Source organism: Coenobita brevimanus, chromosome 61 (genome assembly GCF_032717465.1).
Source record: "Coenobita brevimanus isolate Jiangsu-jjx chromosome 61, ASM3271746v2, whole genome shotgun sequence".
Taxonomy (NCBI): Eukaryota; Metazoa; Arthropoda; class Malacostraca; order Decapoda; family Coenobitidae; genus Coenobita; species Coenobita brevimanus.
Genome location: NC_137014.1, coordinates 39555861 through 39577181, shown reverse-complemented (window position 1 = coordinate 39577181; position 21321 = coordinate 39555861). Strand labels below are relative to the sequence as shown.

General features: G+C 42.5%; 1 protein-coding gene across 2 annotated transcripts in view; it reads right to left on the bottom strand.

Annotated features, from left to right (window-relative positions):
- LOC145403539 (proteasome assembly chaperone 1-like) overlaps window positions 1-21321 on the bottom strand; it is a 79392-nt gene that overhangs the window by 7223 nt on the left and 50848 nt on the right. Inside the window, exons 1-3 of one of the 2 annotated variants that reach the window (XM_080275210.1) lie at window positions 21079-21206; window positions 9621-9709; window positions 4301-4512 (exon numbers count right to left, since the gene is read on the bottom strand). In XM_080275210.1, coding sequence (XP_080131336.1) covers window positions 4301-4512; window positions 9621-9709; window positions 21079-21164 — 387 coding nt within the window. In that variant the 5' untranslated portion in view covers window positions 21165-21206. Of the gene's footprint in view, window positions 1-4300; window positions 4513-9620; window positions 9710-21078; window positions 21207-21321 lie in introns of those variants that run through there. The other variant, XM_080275211.1, reaches the window with a different exon arrangement.

Below are 21321 nucleotides of genomic sequence, written 5' to 3'. Positions count from 1 at the left end.
TAATGGAGAGAGTTCTAGAAGGTATGACTGGAGAAAGAGAGAATATTGATGAGATGCAGTTTGGGTTTATGCCATGCAGGGGGACCACTGATGCTATATTCATTGTTCAACAGCTTCTGGAAAAATATGTAGGAAAGAAAAGGGAACTATACTTTGTTTTTACTGATTTCGAGAAGGCCTTTGACAAAGTCCCTAGAGAGGTGGTGAAGTGTGCAATGAGAAAGCTTGGGATGAAGGAGTGGCTGGTTAGGGTGGTTATGGCCATGTATGTGGGTGCTCGCACCCAGGTAAGAACGATTGGAGATTTGAGTGATGAGTTTTCTGTGAATGTTGGTGTGCACCAGGGGTCAGTCTTGAGCCCCTTGTTGTTTGTCATGGTACCTGAAGCCCTCTCACGTGACTTCAGAAATGGACTCCTGTGGGAAATGTTGTATGCTGATGACTTGGTGGTGATGGCAGAGAATGAAAGGGAGGCAGAGGAAAGATTTAGGAAGTGGAGAGATGGTATGGGGCACAAGGGCTTAAGAGTAAATGCAGATAAAAGTGATGATATCTAGGGTTGGTGGCAGTACTGTCAAAGAAGAGGGAAAGTGGCCATGTGCAATTTGCCACATGGGCATGGGAAGTAACTGAATCTTGTGCAGTGTCTGTGATAAGTGGGTGCATAAGAGATGTAGTGGTATTAGAGGTAGACTGCGAGATAATGCTGATTTTATGTGTGCAGGGTGTCGGGGATAGCAGGTGGAGATTGTCAGGCTTGAAAGGATTGAACATGTTGGTGAGTCTCTTGAGTCTGTGGAAGAGTTTTGTTATTTCAGAGACATGTTTTATGCTGGAGGTGGGGCTGGAGCTAGCTCTGTGGCTTGGGTGAGAAGTGGCTGGAAGAAGTTCTGGGAGGTGTAGCCTCTCCTGACATTGAGACGGCTCTCTCTACATGCTATGGGATCTTTGTATGAAGCATGTGTTAGGAGTTGTTGTTGTTGTTGTTTAAAGATTTCCTGCACCTATAGTGCAGGCCGGGCCATACATTAGCCCAGTCAGTGGGGTTTAGGCTGACTAAAAAATACTAAGGGGGGAGACAGGGCCTGCGGATTGCCGAGCACACACGTCTTGTCTCCTGGCTGGCTTTGTGGTGTGTGTGTGTGTTAGGAGTGTAATGCTGTATGGTAGTAAGACTTGGGCAGTAACAGAAGTGGATATTCGCAGGCTCAAATGTACAGAAATGAAAATGATGTGCAATGCGTCCCTGAGTAAAACACCTGGGGGGGCTAGGTTTACGACGGAAGAGTTGAGCAGTACGATGGGTCTGGAATGTATTGGTGTTGCAATGAGGAGGGGTAGATTGAGGTGGTGTGGGCATGTGGAAAGGATAGGGGATGATGATTGGGTGCAAAAAGTGAGAAGCATTAATATTGGGGGTGGGGTTGCGAGGGGTTGACCAAAAAAGGCCTGGGATGAGGTCATTAAGTGTGATGTCAGGGTTAAGGGACTGAACAGGGAGGCTGCCAAAGACTGAGCAGCATGGAAAGCAGCCATTAGGTGACCAAGGCCAACACAGGCAAGCATACTGGAGCCTTCAAACACGAAACAAAGAGCTGGTGCTAGGTCAGAATCAAGGAATGCTACTACTTATAGCTTTAAAAAAAAGTGAAGAACACTGCCCATTTACAACATCAGCAACAGAATCTACCCTAAGAAAACTTCAGACAGAGACACAGAAAGGACCGAAAACCTACAAGGGCAGTCTGAAAATCAAGTGGTTCTGCCACACTCCATCGCTGGCCACTGAGATGTCAGGCACTACGACAAAGACCATGAAGATCGCCAAGAATGTGAACAAAATGTAAGTGCATCAGTAAAGTAAACCTGGTGGATCCTACAAAGAGTACTAGAAAACGTTTATGAGAAACCACTTCAACTTCTTCCGGTTGAGAAAAAACTTACAGACTCCTTGTAGTAAAGGGACTAGGAAGTATTTACTTATATCCTATCAGTGTGGTTATGCTTTCTTTATTATTTTTTGCTACCAATAAAAATTTTCACATATCTTGTAAGAAATCTCTCACAGTGAAGGAAGTTAAAAGGAACCTTAATTAACTCCTTCAATACTTCAACACGATTATGTATTTCTTATTCAGTCATGCTAACACATGACAATATTCATTCAACCTAGGAGAGACCCATCATAATGTAAGAGGTAAGAAGTACCTTCATTACCTTCTTCAGTATTATGACCTTTTTAATCACATTCTTCCTACTCCTACAAAAATCTATTTAACTTTGGAGGGATCCTAGTAGTTAAGAGGCTAAAGGAATCTAGACAACAGAAAATATTGCAGGATACTGCACTTAGCTCTCCTTACTACTTGCTGTTGGGGGAGCTATTCCTTTGTAGTAATAGGCCAAGAGTAAAGTACAGTAAGCTGCCTGTTAACCCGTGGATTGCACAATTACCTTTTTTTATCCCACCCCATGGTGTGCAAAAAATGAGGAAAAAAAAGCTACTTTTTTAGTTTTTGTTTATTATAAACTTGAAAATAAACATCCAGGGTATCATCTGGTGAAAAAAAAAAAAATAACAATAATAATAATCTCTCTCCGTCTTTGCATGGGGCCATGCGTAAGTATACGTAGGGGTGTAGTGAAAAAATGAAAACACAAAAACAAAAATTTTATTTTATTATTGCTTATAATAAACTCGAAGATTCAGGGCATCATCTAGTGAAAAGAAAAAAAATCCCTCTCTCCCCGTCTTTGCATGGCGCCATGCGTGAGTTTGCATAGAAGTGGAGTTGTCAGCGGTGATACACGGCCAGCACAGCCTGAGCTGTGGCTCGCAATGTGACACTACCCAGCCTGAGCTGTGGCTTGCAATCCACAGGTTAATGTTCCATTCTTACATAAAGATCACATTTGCTAGTTTCTGCAAATTTACAGTATCATTTATTATATACCATATCCAACTCTGAACATAAATTTAATAGCCGTGGCTCAGTGGGTTAGAGCACTCTGACTGAAGGGTCGGAGGTTCGAGTCCACCCATGGGGTCACTGGAAGACATTAGGAAGGGCATCCAGTCATCAAGTTCTACATGCTCCCAAAACAAAGTCCTCTACCCAGGGGCAATGCCTTAGCCCTTGTCAAAAAAAGGGGACAGCGTTAAAAAAAAAAAAAAAAAAAAAAAAAAAAAAAAAACTAAGGTTCAGCTGTCCTCCAGTGTGCCACACAGCTTCACAGGTCACCACTTTGGCACTAACACCCACCATCCATAATGCATGAGGCGCTGTGTGGAATAACCTCTTGTCCACCACAGCAGCCATTTTGGAGTTAAGTACACCAACGTATTCTCCAAACTCTCTTCTACTAGTACAAAAATGAATTATGTGAAAAAATGCCCCCAATAAGGGTGTAAATCTCATTTTATAGAAGGTACTGACTGGCCACACTGCACACGAAGGTGTTTATACTCTGCTTGGTGGACATTAGGTCCATTTTTGCCTGAATAATCCGGTTAGAAAATTGTTGTTGCTTTGCATTGTCTTCCCAAGGTCCTGAACCTTGGAAACCAACATCAGGCTCAGTTATTCCACTGGTGTTAAGGTCAATTTTTCTTATCTGTTCACATTAAGACACGCATCTATTGTCAGCTCCATGTGGGGGAAGTCCCAGAATGCTAGTAATAACCACTCGACTGCCACAGGCCACCATAAGCTGAGTTGCTGGCCAATCATACAGCTCGATGTGTACCGTCACGCACCTGGTAGCCAGTGAGAGTGCCTGAGACATAGAAATTCAGCCAATGAACATCAGTTGCTGTGTTTACCCTCGCACTGGAAAAATGCAGTTCACTGTTGTCAGGCAAGAGGAGAAAGACACTGTTAATGTACTGTTCTTTCAAAATGCCATTCATTTACATACTCTAACATGCAAGCAGATGTTTTCAGCAACATTTGAAAAAAAAAATTCACCAGAATATCTTTATCGGTTGAAAAGATATGGCATTTTGAAAGTAAACAAACTTTAACATCGTTTTTTTCCATTTCTTATGTTTGGCGCATGAGAGGTTATTCCACTCAGTGCCTCATATGCTCAGGCTGTCTCATTCAGAAACATTGTGATGGTATTGGTAGAGGCATTTATAGGACATGCTAGTGATTGGCGAGTCCTACGGGAGATTAGAAATTCAAATAATAACAATTTCTCTTAACCCAGCCTGGAAATAAGTTCATGCTTTTTCAACCATGCTGTAACACACAAGAACACATCCATGGGTCATCATACAAGACATGCCTGTACATACCTTCCTGACAAACTGAAGGGCTACTGGTGGCACAACATCCTCACTGGTGCAACAGACAGCCAGAGCACCAGCAGTGACCAATATGCGGGACGGTGTCGGGGGGCGGGCATGGAAGTCACCGGTGTCCACACCTTCTACAGGTTTCTCTATCTCCACATACACTTGACCTGCCTCTTCACTACCATCTCCAGCCACCACTCTCTCACAAAATTCTGCAATAAAGCATGCGGGATGAGCATGCACAGACGCACACACTCATACTGAGTGTCAGGGAACAACAATCAAACATGCCTATCTTGAAGTAAAATACTAAGTCTGTGGCTCGATAAAGTTGCCATTTTGCCACAATATACTGTGGTGTGTAATAATATGGTAGATAAGGTGGAAAAAATATAAGCATTGCAACACTGTTGCAACCCTCCACCTGACCAAGCACTTACCCACCCCCCCATCCCCCTGCACACCTAACCAAGTACATAAAGGCCTTCATCCCCCCCCTCCAATCTTCTCTTTAAATGGTGGGCGTAAGGCAAACGCCTTGAGGACAGATAACCTGGGCCCTTCAGATGCCTTGTGCAGGTCACATTGAAATCTCTGGATTTTTTTTTTACTTGTCATTATTTTCAAAAAAACAAACAAACAAACAAACACTTAAGACACAGCATTCTACCTATCAAAAGGCACCAGTTTACTATAAGACACATAACGATGTGAAATTTCATGACTCTACAGAGAATACCATCTGAGTTCTGGCCTGAAAACAATATCTCTATGCCCTACCAGCTGCCCTGCCACCCAACTTTACAGACAGACATCTATTGATCTCAGTGATAACAACACCCTCCTCTGTCTCTGTCAGGTGGAGGGTAAAAATTGTTCAGGGACTCAAAAGGTGGTAGATAAGCCTGTATCTGGTTACTCAATGCCATGAAAAGGAAATAATACAGTAATCACTCTAATATCCAGACGCCCAATAACCGAACATCCCCACTAACCGAACCTTATCATCCTGGGATCAAACATTCCCAAAATGGTCCGAAAATCCAAAAAAATTGGAAAAAAAAATCGATTTTTTGCCGTCCGTAATTTGAACTTGCCGCGCGCGCCGCGTGAGAGCATTGTTTTGGTTCGTCATTCCTCCGACGTCCGATAGAGCGCCGCTGCATCCTCCCCACTTCCTGTCTGTCTCTCACCGCGACAAGACTTACGCTGTTCGCCATGGCTGCCCACGTGCTCGCTTTTGTGGTGGTGCCGTACTTGCTGCAAGGCCTCATGCTGCTCTCTGCCCTACTCTTAGTGTGTGTGATGATGGCCCCGCCTCCTGAGAAAAGGAAGAGAGTGGTGTTGACTCTGGAGAAGAAACGGGAGATACTGGAGAAGGTTGATGCGGGTTGGTCTTCCTCTCGCATTCTCCGCGAGTTCAACCTGGCCCGGTCGACTTTGTTCGATATCAAGCGTTCCCAAGACAAGCTCATGCAGTACATGGCTGACTTCTCGTCGAGAAGCAAACGCAACATGGAGAGGAAAGTTATGTTTACCCCCAAGTATGCAGAGATCGACCGCTCCACGTTGATTTGGTATCGACAACAACGTGCTGCTGGTGTGATGGTACGTGGAACGGAGCTGAAGGCTGCTGCTGAGAAGTTTGCAAGGCTTCACGACGCCCTTGACTTCAAGGCATCCGAGGGTTGGCTCTTCGCGTTCAAGTTACGACATGGCCTTACTAACCGTAAAGCACATGGCGAAGCATTGGACGCTAACGAGGATGGAGTGGACGAGTTTCGGCACAAGGTGAAAGGCTTGATCGACAGGGAGGGCCTCACTCTCGGTCAAGTCTATAACGCTGACGAAACTGGCCTATTCTATCGCTCGGTGCCAACGAACACTCTGGCCGATGAGACGGAGAAGCGTGTACCTGGCCGCAAGCTTTCTAAGGAACGGATATCTGCTTTGTGTTGTGCCAATGCTAACGGCATGCACCGGCTTAAGCCCGTTATTGTTGGCCGTGCAAAGCAGCCTCGGTGCCTTCGTGGGGTGATGGATGTCCTTCCTGTCGTATGGTACCATTCTTTGAAAGCATGGTTCACAGCTGTGATTTTCAAAGACTGGTTTCACCATCACTTCGTCAAGAAGGTCATACATTACCAGACGAAGACACTGGGAATTCCTCGCGACCAGGTAAAGGCTCTCCTTCTCCTCGACAATGCACCTGCCCACCCGTGCGACAAGGACTTGGTTGCTGAGAATGGCCGTATTAGGTGCATGTTTCTGCCACCTAATACGACTGCTCTCATTCAACCAATGGACCAAGGAGTGATCGTGGCAACAAAGCGCCTGTACCGTCGGAAGTTCCTGGACGAGGTGATGGTTGTTCTCGAGGACGAGGACGAGCGCAGGGAAGGACGTGACACTCGAGGCAAGCGGACTTTGGAAAACCTTCGCCGCTACAACATCAAGTCTGCGCTGTACAACTGGGCTAGTGCATGGAAGGAAGTCCCTGTGAAAACTCTTGAAAATGGTTGGTCTCGTCTGCTTCTCGGAACAGATGTGGAGTACGATTTCCTAGGGTTTGACATGAATGACTTCCATGCACGGCTACGTACGCACGGCGATGATGTTGATGTGGACGATGTTCGTGAGTGGTTGGACGACGACGAGGGCGATCCTGGGTATCAGACGTTGTCTGATATCGAGATCGCGTCTTCGGTTGCTGGTGTCAGTCCCGAACTTGAAGATTCCGACGACGAAGGCGATGATGATGCAGACTCCGCCCAGCAGGACACTACTCCAGCCATCCCCATGCTGAGCGCACTCCGGGAACATCTAGAGTTCGTCCTAGACTACCTGGAACACCCGGACTGCGACAGGGAGATGGGGCCCTTGGGACTCGTGGAGGAAGTGCGTGCTTTCCGGCAGCGCATCATCAATCGCCAGAATCGTCGGTCCTTGCGTCAGTCAACGATTGACAGTTTTTTCAGGCCCGTGACCCCCGCTGTGCCAAGCCCTGGTTCCACTCCGTTGCCTCCCCAAGACAGGCCCTCATGCTCCGAGCCACAGCCCAGCACATCAGCTACAGTGGAGTCACCGTTCGATGTGAGTTTGCGGCTGTCTTCAGAGTCTTCTGTAGTCGGTACGCCATCACCACTACCCACCGATGCACCCCTTGGACGCCTACCAGTGATACTCTCGGGCTCTGACAGTGAATAAACAGCAAGAACTTCTCCACTAGACCACACGGGAATTTTGAGTGTTGTGCAGTGAAAAAAACGGTGTGTTGTGTTAAGGTTTTCAAGTTGGGAGAAAAGACTAAGTAGAAAAGAAATTTAACGTAACTAACCTTCTTTGTTTTGGCTTTGGAAACTTAAAAAAACTTGGGAAAAGTTAATGTGCAACACTTAAATTTAATGGAACATTATTTGTACTAAAGTGAACACTGTGAAAAGAACGGACTTCTGTGTGTTAGTGACTAAGTTCAGTGCAAGACTTCAGGAAGAGTGTAGTGCAAGTGCTTCAGGAAATCGTTCTTACTGTCAGAGTCCGAGAGGAGGCGGTTATTCATCGAGGTGGCCAGGGACTTGCTGTAAGTAGCCAGAATGTTTCATGTTGTACTATTTTCCATACTATATTTACCAGAATGTTTCATATTGTATTTTTTCCCATACTATACTTACCAGAAAGTGTCATACTGTACTTCTTTCCATACTAAACTTACCTCATGCATGTGCAGTAGGAATGTGTTTTTCAGAGTTCGGTTAGGTTCGGTTAGGTTAGGTTCGGTTAGAGTCCATAAGTACCAGAATGTTTATTAATGTATGAACATACTTCTAAACCCACATTTTATGTTTCTATTGCATTTATTTCAGTCATTTATGTGCCTTATTGGTGTGATTTGGGTGTTAAATAGGTGCTATGCATGTCCGGAGGGAGTTGTATAGGTCTTTCTCTGAGTTAGGGTCCGTAAGTACAAGTCCATAAGCTGGGGCCCAATATCCGGACGAAACCAATATCCGAACCTACCGATGGCTCTATTGATCCGGATATTGGAGGGGTTACTGTATATGTATACTGTACAGTATATACCCTGGCAACAGCAAAGGTGCCACAAGTCAATACTGTAAATAATCAGATTAGCATGGGGTTCAAGATTCTTATACAAGTGCTTAGTAATGAAAGGCATACAGTAAAGATGACAAACAATTATCTGAGTAATGTGACTGTTGAAAGAAAAAGTGACGTACAGGAGTAGTATATGATGATAAAGAACTGAGAAGGAATCAAACTGGTTAGATGAATACGTAAGTTGCATTTTTGTGAGGCTTTCAGACTGGTCGACCAGTTCTGGCTAGTCCCATGGCTGTTCTGGTGAGATAGTTTCAGAAAAAGTTGACCAGTCAGGACTGGTTCAGAGCAGTCCTGTCCCAGAATCTGGACAGGGTTTACCCAGTCCCGCACACAAAAGGCTGCACATGCAGCAGCCAACACTGACATGGGACGATGATATAAATGTAGATGCTACTTAAAATGGATATTTGTTTAAACCTGAATTGAAAAAATTAATCAGTTATGGCTGAATTTGTGAGATAATTACATCTGGAGAGAAAAGTAAGGTTTGTGAATCTCTATGAATTATTATACGGTAATTGTAGCACTTACAATAATTTTCCATTAATAATTCCTTGAGGATGAGTACCGTACTGCAACCCTTGCCTCTGGTTAGCCTATTTGCTCTGTTTTCACTGAAAGGTAACCTGCACATTTATTTCACTTCATGGTATCATGAGAACCCATTATCATGATTCTGATGGGGACACACTTGCAAGCTGTCACATTCTTTCTTTTATATGATGCAGAAAGTCGGAAACTGCTACTGTGTATGACAATAGTAATGGTATTTTTAAATCTGATATATCATCTTATTCTTTCTGTTTGGCTACATAACTCAGCTGACTCCTTCATAGCTCCACTCATTCAAATGCTCCAACCAACAGGAGTAGTTTTAAAGATGGTATTGGTCTAAAATTCATTTCAGCAAGCATCTAGTAGGTCCATAAAACTTAGACCAGTCTTGACTGGTCTAAAATAGCCTCACAAAAATGTGGCTATAAAGAGAGGAATTATGACAAGTGTATGGGACTCATCTCCTAACTTAATATTCAACAAAATTACTAGTATGTAGACTACCAGCCTGCATGTATCTACTGACACAAACACAGTAATGGTGCATATGAATAAAAATTATACACATAGTGGTACTTAACATAGCTAAAATACTTACCAAAAATACTTACACTACCATCCACGCCATACAGTTAACTCATACCTGTAGCCAATGCTCCATATGATATGAGAAGTGCTTCAGCCTTTGATAAGTTGTTCCCTCCTTTGGTCAATTCTATCCTCACATCATACCTGTGAAATTGCAATGCAGTTAGAATAATTCAGTACACTGGCCTGACATCTCTATTTCATTGCAATGTGTTTACATATATACCATATACCATATATATATATATATATATATATATATATATATATATATATATATATATATATATATATATATATATATATATATATATATATATATATATATATATATATATATATATATATATATATATATATATATATATATATATATATATATATATATATATATATATATATATATATATATATATATATATATATATATATATATATATATATATATATATATATATATATATATATATATATATATATATATATATATATATATATATATATATATATATATACATACATTATATATATATATATATATATATATATATATATATATATATATATATATATATATATATATATATATATATATATATATATATACATACAATATATATATATACATACATTATATATATATATATATATATATATATATATATATATATATATATATATATATATATATAGTATATATGTATATAGCCTATATATATATATATATATATATATATATATATATATATATATATAATCTCCAGTCTTTCAAACGCAGTGTGTCCAGGCATCTCAAAATGATCGGATCTTGAATTTGGCTCTCTATTGAATATTCTTTTTCTCTTGGGGGGAGCTGTTACTGAGGGCTCATGACCTTTGGTTCCTTCTTCCTCGGATAAAATATATATATATATATATATATATATATATATATATATACTTGGATGGGTGACCGCCTGGGAACACCAGATGCTGTTGGCATCCCTACGTGTCAAGTGGGGTTGGTGGAGGATTAGTGCCCCTCCCTGTAAAACAATTAACTCTAAGCCCTTGGCCACCCCATTTGGGATACATGGCGTCTGGCAATGAATGAATGAAAAATATATATATATATATATATATATATATATATATATATATATATATATATATATATATATATATATATATATATATATATATATATATATATATATATATATATATATATATATATATATATATATATCAGGTATAAATATATACATTATATATATGGTATATATATACATATATAGCCTATATATATATATATATATATATATATATATATATATATATATATATATATATATATATATACATTATACATATATATATATATACATTTTATATATATATATATATATATATATATATATATATATGTACTGTATATGTATATGTATATGTATACAGTATAAACAGTCATCACTCACACAAGGCACAATCCTAGTGTGCGAAACTCACATAACACAGAAGGCAAAATTTGAGGCCAAAAAATGTTCACATTGTGAAAATGATAAACATAACACGGGTAGAGGAAGCTGGCCATATTGTTTAAGTGGTACTACACTGCGACGATAGAGATAACGCAGCCAGAGGCCCCAATTTATGGTTCAAACAGTCGTAACATGGAAAAATAGGGATATAACACGTTGGGAACAGACATAACGCGGCCAGTGACAGTCACTGCACGGGTTACATCAGACAATGATGTATGGCCATCTCATGTCTGTGCAGGGTGTCATCATGATCCACTGAGCATTTCTGCCCCAGTTGGGGCTACACTCTCCTCTTGGTCTGGCTGCACACGTGCTCTGTGTGATCTTTGCTCTTTTTTTTTGGCCACAGAACTCCACTCCACCTCCCCCCATCAAACCCACAACCTCTTCCATTCAAAGCGGGGAATCCTCTAGTGTTTGTATGCACCGGTAATGAAGACTTTCTTAGGCAGGTAAATGTCCTGGAAAAAAAAAAAACTGAAAATTGCCCCAAAAGGTGATCTTGAGGCTGGCTTGGCTACCATAAAACCTTTTAACATGTAACCATATGGCCGTATAACACAGAATTTTCATAAAGCAGGAGCTAGGGGTACAATATTCCCATGTTATGCCAGCGGTGACTGTACTGTATAGCTATATACAATATACTACAGTATATATATATATATATATATATATATATATATATATATATATATATACCGTATACAGTATTTGCCTGGGGGCATAGTCCCCCAGTTAGATTGTTAGGTTTAGATAGGTTAAGTCAGGCTGGATCATTAGATTTCCTATAGATCTGCATGCTTGATGCAACGACACATCCCATCAGTGAGATCATCGGTTATGAATGCATCCAGCCAGTTACAGGCTGCCATGGGTGAAGCAGTGACTTCCTTAATTTTTTTTTTTTTTTTCCCTAATGCAAGAAAGAAGGAACCAAAGGTCAGGAGCTCACAAGGTTGCTCCCTCCAAGAAAAGCAAAAACAAGATAACAGAGAGCCAAATTCAAGATCCAGTTATTTTGAGATGCCTGGGCACACTATGTATGAATGACTGGAGATCATAGGCAGTAGGAAATACAGGCAGATGGAGACTATTTTTTTTCTACACTTTTGGTAGTCTACAATAACCAGAAAGAGCTATCTGTGTTGCATACTGTACTAAAATTACTTTCCTGAAGATCGTGACATTACCAACAGAACTCACCAATAGAACTCATGGGTAACACTAGTTATCTATATAGGTAGCTAGATATTATTTCCCGTCTCTTGCTCATTCAATCTAATGCACTTGCCATATCTTGCATGTTCAGTGGCATTTGTAAAACGACAGTTGCAATCTTCATGCTCGTCTGACAAAGTTTTACAATAATCTCTATGGTATACTCGTATACTGTACATTATGTGATTATTTATCTACAGCCAGATGCCATAGTCCCACAAATGGGTGGCCATTTGTCTTTGAGTTCATTGTGTTACAGGGAAGGGCACTAGCCTAACCCTCCACCAACCCACTTGTTGATAGGGAACACATATGGGTCGGTTATATGGCTACCACCCAGCGTTGTAAATGGTTTCCTGGCTTACAGGAGACCATTTGGCTCATCACTCAAGCTAAAGTGACCTGAAATGGAGAGATAAGTAATAAAAAGTGAGAGGAAAGATGGGAGAAACTGGAAGAGAGGAGGGCACACACAGAAAAAGAATGATTAAGGTGAAAAAAGAAGTAGGCAGCACTATACTGTATTAAGTAAGTGGATGATAGATGCCATGATTATAAAATCAATATGGTAATTCAAGAAAAATTTACTTTGTCACTAGCACAAATTTATTGAGAATTATTGGTACTCCACGACCAATCTGCAGTGATAAGGGATGGTGCAATGCAGCCCTCTCTCTCTTCATGACCATGGGTGCACACTCAGAATTTATTATAATAGCAACAGTGCTTACAGATACCAGTGAAAATGCAAGAGAGCTATCTATCTATCTATCTATTGCCAGACGCCTCAATCCCGTTCGGGGTGGCCACAAACAAATCGCCTCCACGTCGCCCTGTCCCCCGCCATTTCACTGCCCTGCTCCCAACTCACACTCCCCTCTCTCATATACCTCTCCACCCCATCCCTCCATCTCATCCTCAGCCTCCCCCTCCCTCTCCCCCCCTCCACCTCACTCACATACATTCTCTACGTTAGTCTTTCACCCTCCATCCTCTCCACATGGCCAAACCACTTCAGTGTATTCCTCCTAACGCTTCCTATCACATCCACATCCACACCACAACGCTCCTTTATATCCTCATTTGTCAGCCTGTCTCTCCATATGACTCCACAGACTCCTCTTAAATAACTCATTTCCACTGCTCTCACTCTTGACTTGTGCCTTTCCAACAACGTCCAAGCTTCACTTCCATACGTTAGAGCTGGTATCACAATACTGTCATGTAGTAACTTTTTCACTTCCATGCTCACTTCCCTGTTTCTTATCACTGCTTTCAAGGAACCAGCAACAGGAGAGCTCCTACCGTATGCATAAAATTAACAACTTTAAGGAATTGTTCAACATCCAAAGCGAAAGTCATGCAAGTATAAATGTCTGGGAGAAGGTGGGAGGCGAGAAGAGAGGAAGAAATGAGTAGGATGGAAGTAGTGGAAGTAGGAAGAAAGTCAATATGGGGAAAGCCACAGGAACTGACGAAGTGTGTGGTGAAATGCTAAAGCATGGGGGAGAGATAGAAGTAGAATGGATATGGAGACGTGCAGATTGACCTGGGAGGAAGGTTGAGTCCCAGAGGATTGAAAGTCAGGTGTACATATTCCCCTGTACAAAGAAAATGGGGAAAAAGAAGTGTGTGGTAATCATAGGGGCATTTGTCATCTTAGCGTAATAGGAAAAGTATATGGTGGGATACTTATTGATAGAGTAAGGGAAATAACAGAGGATTTAGTTGGGGAAGAACAGGGAGGATTTAGGAAGGGAAAAGGTTGCATGGATCAAATATTCATTCTTATGTCTTTAGCCACAAAGTTTCTAGAGAAGGGAAAGTTATATGTGACCTGGGTGGAATTGGAGAAAGCACCGGCATACGACAGGGTGGATGGACAAGGAATGTGGAAAGTATTAAAAATACTGTATATAGATTAAATGGCAAGCTGTTGAATGCCATGAAGAGTCTGTATGAGGGGGCTAAGGCTGCAGTGTCTGCAGATAGTGAAGTGAGTGAATTTTTCTGTCTGAAAGTTGGACTGAAACAGGTATGTGTCATGTCTCCATGGCTGTTCAGTCTGTACAGTATATAGATTGGGTTATAAAAGACATACAAGGTAGGGGCAGTGGATGTTGGAGCTACCCTAACGAGAAAGGGCAGTGTTTGGAAACTCCCAGTACTGTTGTTTGCAGATGACACTGTATTGTTAAGTGAAGACAAAGGGGAAACCCAAGGCTTGGTGAGTGAGTTTGGAAGAGTGTGTAAGAAACGGAAACTAAAGATAAATGTGGGAAAGAGTAAAGTTATGGTCTTCAAGAGAAATGAAGCCACTAGATGTACAGTACAGTGAGGCTGGATCAGAAGGAAATGGAAAATGTGAGTGCATAAAAGTACTTGGGTAGTGGGGTGAGTAAGGATGGAAGTTCAGAGGGTGGAGTGCTTGAAAGGGTACAACAGGGAAGAAAGGTTGCTGGTTCTCTGAAAGCAGTGATAAGCAACAGCAAGGTGAACATGGATGTAAACAAAAATTGTTGCATGACAGTACGGTACTGTGATACCAACCTTAACATATTGAAGTGAAACCTGGACCTTGCTGGAAGGACTCAAGTCAAGAGTGAGAGCAGTGGAAATGAGTTATCTGAGAGAAGTACAGTCTGTGGAGTTAAGTGGAGGGACAGACTAACAAATGAAGAAGTGAAAGGGCACTGTGGGGTGGATGAGGATATGACAGAAATTCGTTCTTCGTTTTTTGTTTTTTAAAGGCTCCAACATGCTTGCATGTGTCAGCCTTGGTCACCTAATGGCGGCTCTCCACGCTGCACGATCCATTGCAGCCTCCCTGTTCAGTCCCTTAACCCTGAGGTCACACTTAATGACCTCGTCCCATGTCTTTCTCGGTCTACCCCTCATAACCCCACCCCCAATATTAACACTTCTCACCTTCCTCACCCAATTATCATCCCCCATCCTCTCCACATGTCCAAACCATCTCAATCTACCTCTCCTCATCACAACACCAATACACTCCAGTCCCATCCTACCTCTCAACTCTTCCATCGTAAACCCAGCCCCTCCAGGCCTTGGACGCAGGGACACACTGCACATCCACCTAATCATTGTCATTTCTGTACGTCTGAGCCGGCGAATATCCTCCTCCTTCAATGCCCAAGTCTCACTACCATACAGCATTACCGGTACACTCCTTAACACATGCTGCATACAAAGACCCCTTAGCACGTAGGGAGAGTCCTCTCAATGTCAGGAGAGGCAAGAGCTCCCTGAACTTTTTCCAACCACTTCTCACCCTAGCCACAGAGCTAGCTCCAGCCCCACCTCCAGCACACAACATGTCTCCCAAATAACAAAACTCTTCCACACACTCAAGAGATTCACCAGCAAGTTCAATCCTTTCACGTCTGACAATCTCCACCTGCTCACCCCGACACGCCATACACATAAAATCAGCATTATCTCGCAGTCTACCTCTGATACCACTACATCTCTTATGCACCCATTTATCACGCACACCGCACAATATGGAATTACTTCCCATGCCCTTGTGGCAAACTGCACATGGCCACTCTCCCTCGTCTTTGACAGTACTGCCACCAACCCTAGATATCATCACTTTTGTTTTATCTGCATTTACCCTTAAACCCTTTTGCCCCATACCATCTCTCCACTTCCTAAACCTTTCCTCCGCCACCCTTTCGTTCTCTGCAATCAACAAATCATCAGCATAACCTACAGCAACTCCCATGGGAGTCCGTTTCTAAAGTCACGTGAAAGGGCTTCAAGTACCACGATAAACAACATGGGACTCAAGACTGACCCCTGGTGCACACCAACATTCACAGAAAACTCATCACTCAAATCTCCATTCACTCTTACCTGGGTGTGAGCACCCACATACATAGCCATAACCACCCTAACCAGCCACTCCTCCAAGCCAAGCTTTCTCATTGCCCACTTCACCACCTCTCTAGGGACTCTGTCAAAGGCCTTTTCCAAATCAACAAAAACAAAATAAAGATCCCTTCTCCTACCAATATATTTTTCCTGAAGCTGTCAAACAATGAATATAGCATCAGTGGTCCCCCTACCTGGCATAAACCCAAACTGTATCTCATCAATATTCACTCTTTCACTAATCATACCTTCTAAAACTCTCTCCATTACCTTCATTATATGATCTAAAAGCTTTATACCTCTATAATTTCCTCTTTCCAGGGCATCACCCTTCCCTTTATACCGTACACATTTACAATTACACTCTTCAGCAATCATCTGGGACAACACACTCATAAATAATCCTATTTATCAGGTCAGTGACTAAACTCACCCCTATATCGCCTGAGGCCTTCAACATTTCGGCAGTCAACCCAGCCACACCTGCTGCCTTCCCCACCCTCATCCTGCCTATTGCCTCACTCACAGTAGCAGTATCAATCAAAGGCCAAGGGCCAGACACTGGATCTGCTGGCTCCAAACCTTCCCTGTCCCAGTCAAACTCCTCATTCAACAACCGGTTATAATGCTCTCTCCATGCATCTTTAATATCCTCACTGTTCACCACTACCCTTCCTTCATCATTTTTCACACACTGCTCACCTATAATATCCCAATTATCCCTCTTCACTTGACCTGCCACCCTAAATATCATATTTTTCCTTTCCCCATGATTTAGGTTATCAAGTAATAGTCTCTGTGACTCAGACTTTGCCCTGTATACCTCTCTTCTAGCCCTACGCTTGGCAGCCAAAAATTCCTCTTTGCTACCACCCTTCTTCCATTCCCAGAAAAGCCTTCTTTTCTCCTTAACTGCAGCTTCTACACCCTCATCCCACCACCAAGTTACTTTATGTCTTGGTGGTCCTCTTGTCCAACCGCATGTTACATCAGTAACTCTATAAAGAAATTGTTCTTGAGGGCTCTGTACTATTCATTAACGCCTCTGTCTACAGCCACCACTCTCCTCAACTCGCTATAGAAGGCATCCCTTACTACTTGGTTTTTCAGCTTCCATATTTTCCTCCTAGGTACATAAGTCCTCTTTTTCATCACTTGTTCTATAAGCACCATATCACAAATCAATAGTTTGTGCTGCTGCACACACTCCTCACTTCCTATAACTTTAACATCCCTCACTAACCTCATATCGGCCCTCCTAACCAGAAAATAATCTATCTGACTGCTATTTCCCCCTGACTCATACGTAATTAACCTACTGTCTCTTTTCCTAAAATATGTGTTGCACACAATCATGTCCGTTGCCTCCCCAAACTCGAGTATCTTTTCCCCTTCTGCATTCCTTAGACCATATGCACATCCCCCATGCACTCCTTCATAACCTTGTGCTGCTTCACCTACATGACCATTTAAGTCCCCTCCCAAAATCACTATCTCATCATCCTGCATACCACCCACTACACATATTAAATCATCCCAAAATCTATCTTTCTCTGCTTCATCCAATCCTGCCTGTGGAGCATATGCCGATATAATTGCAGCTATCTTTCTTCCCAACAGAATTTTCACTACCAATATCCTATCGCTTACTCTCAAAACATTCATAACATATTCCACCCATTTCTCCACAACCATCACACCAACACCTCCATATCCATCTGTCCCCCCCTGCCAAAACAACTTATAGCAACAGTCCTTCCCAACAATCTTTTTGGCTGATCCACCCCTGTACCGGACTTCCTGCAAACACGCCACATCCACCCACCTCCTACTGAATGCCTCAACGACTTCCCCCGCTCTTCCCCTCAAACTTCCCACATTCCATGAACCCACCCTCATCCCCATGGGTGATTTACTGTCCTCAGGCTTGCTTTGAAACTTATTTTGTTTTGTCATCTTCAGTATTAATAAAGAGGGACAGACATAGCATAGGTCCCACTCACTGCACAGTCCCAGATCCAGGCAATGGATCTGGGAACCCATAGCCCACCAGCTTACCAGTGGCCGTGGTAGTGGCCTCGGGGCACCCTCCCAGAACAGCTGCAGGGACACCCTCCAAGCACGCCTTGGCACTGTAACTATCCCGCCATTATACACCCACTGATAGGGCAGCCTCCTGGGGCGCTACTCCCAGGTTCGGGCCCCTCTCTATTGGGCGGTAGCGGCAGCCTGGGAACCGCAATGCCCTGTACCCTCTAGCAAAGGCCCAAGCCCCATCTCGCCCTGGACCCAGGATCTATGCCGGCGGAACCCCCGCCACGCTTCCCCCCAGAAGTCCGCCAATAGGTAGCGAAGGCAAAGTTTTCTGGCCGCATACCCTTGCTGGCGCCAACCCCTGTAACGTAGTGGGATACGTTGTGTGAAATGTAAGTGCATGTGGTGTAGTGCATAGATAGTTAGAGGAAATGTTTGGGAGAGTATGCTGGTCTACTCTCCATGTTACTGTCACACCGAAAAGGTCAGCAAAGGGGGATGGTTAGATAGCTAGTGAAACAGGAGCTCCAGCTCTCCCTATCACCAGCATTCCCATTCCCCTTGGGAGTACGGTACTACCCTGTTCGGCCCGTGCTACGGAAAAATATGGTACAAATAAACAAAGAAATTTTCATGGTGACAGCTCTAAAAGGCAGCAAAAATTTGATATTTTGAACATATAAACTATAAAACCATCAGTTTTACATACAAACCATGGCAAGCAGCCACTCCCTATGTTGAAATTTTTGGCTAATTCGGCTCCAATATCAATCCGTCACTACGGTACCGGTAACCATTTATCCCCACCAACGTATGTTAATGACACAACCTAACACAACCTACCCTAACCTTATTCAACCAAACCTAATTTAATTTAACCTCACTAGTACTGGTACTTGTTTCAGCAGTACATATACTGATACTGGAATAATAAAGAAAATTTGTAACTAACCTGATTGATTTGGGCATGAGTAAGTTTCAGATAGAAACTGACCCACTGGCCACTGTAGGATGCCACCACTGATGGCAACAAATCTAACTTTGTGCTCTTGAATAACATGTTATTTTTGCAGAATTTGAGTGTCATGAATTCCTTATACAGTCCCTAATATTGATGGAGTGTGTGGTGAAATGCTGAAGCATGGGGGAGAGATAGTAGTAGAATGGATGTGGAAGATGTGCAGATTGGCCTGGGAGGAAGTTAGAGTCCCGGAGGATTGGAAGTCAGGTATAATTATTCCCTTGTACAAAGGAAAAGGGGAAAAAGAAGTGTGTGGTAATCATAGGGGCATTTGTCTTCTTAGTATAATAGGAAAAGTGTATGGTAGGATACTTATAGACAGAGTTAGAGAAAGAACAGAGAAATTAGTTGGAGAAGAACAGGGAGGCTTTAGGAAGGGAAGAAGTTGTGTAGATCAGATATTCATTCTTAGATCTTTAGTGGAAAAGTTTCTAGAGAAGGGAAAGAAGTTGTATGCGGCTTTCATGGATTTGGAGAAAGCATATGACAGGGTGGATAGACAAGGATTGTGGAAAGTGTTAAGAATATATGGAGTAGATGGGAAGTTGTTGAATGCTGTGAAGAGTATGTACGATGGTACGAAGGCTGCAGTGCGTGTGGATGGTGAACTAAGTGAATTTTTCTCTTTGAAAGTTGGTTTGAAACAGGGATGTGTCATGTCTCCATGGTTGTTCAATCTGTACATGGATGGGGTAATAAAAGAGGTACAAGGTTGGGTAGTGGATGTTGGAGTGGCCCTGGTGAGATAGGATTGTGTTTGGAAACTCCCTGTACTGTTGTTTGCAGATGATACTGTGTTGTTGAGTGAAGACGAAGGGGAGCTGCAAGGCTTGGTGGATGAGTTTGGGAGAGTGTGTAAGAAAGGGAACCTAAAGGTGAATGTAGAGAAGAGTAAAGTGATGGTCTTTGAGAGAGGTGAAGTTAGTGAATGTACAGCGAGGTTGGATGGTGAGGAATTGGAAAATGTGAGTACGTTTAAGTATTTGGGTAGTGTGATGAGTAAGGATGGAGGTTTGGAGGGTGAAGTGCTTGAAAGGGTACAGCAGGGAAGAAAGGTTGCTGGTTCCTTGAAAGCAGTGATAAGAAACAGGGAAGTAAGCATGGAAGTGAAAAAGTTACTACATGACAGTACTGTATTGTGATACCAACTCTAACGTACGGAAGTGAAGCTTGGACATTGTTGGAAGGACAAAAGTCAAGAGTGAGAGCAGTGGAAATGAGTTATTTAAGAGGAGCCTGTGGAGTCACGTGGAGAGACAGGCTGACGAATGAGGATATAAAGGGGCGTTGTGGTGTGGATGTGGATGTGATAGGAAGCGTTATGAGGAACACATTGAGGTGGTTTGGCCATGTGGAGAGGATGGAGGGTGAGAGACTGACGAAGAGAGTGTATGTGAGTGAGGTGGAGGGGGGAAGAGGGAGGGGGAAGCCGAGGATGAGATGGAGGGATGGGGTGGAAAGGTATATGAGAGAGGGGGGTGTGAGTTGGGAGCAGGGCAGTGAAATGGTGGGGGACAGGGCGACTTGGAGGCGATTTGTTTGTGGCCACCCCAAACGGGATTGAGGCGTCTGGCAATAGATAGATAGATAGATAGATAGATAGTCCCTAATAACAAATATTTCTACAGAATCTGGGTATCCTAAATGAATTTACAATTACGAAAGATAATGACAAATTTTTTTTAGTCTGTTAATGGAAGCTCTCCTGCAGTTGTCTTTGATACATGATTAAGTTTATAACTTACAAGGATGTCATAAAATTTTGGTACCGACAGTGCCAATATTTGACGAAAACTAATATGGTCTGTACAACTTACGTGATACCTTGCAAGTCGTCATCATCATCTGCTTCGTCGTAAGCGCGAGATGACACTGGTCTTACCTCACCAAAAAATGTTGCCATGCTTTTATAAGCGGAAGTCGCTTTTAAAATCGCCCAGTCGGATGCCAGTGAGAATATTCCAGTATTTTTACGCACACCCAACCGTACACACCAGTGGTAATGACAACTGACAACCAAGTTGCCCACAGGACAGTCTTCTTTCTATTATTTTACCTTA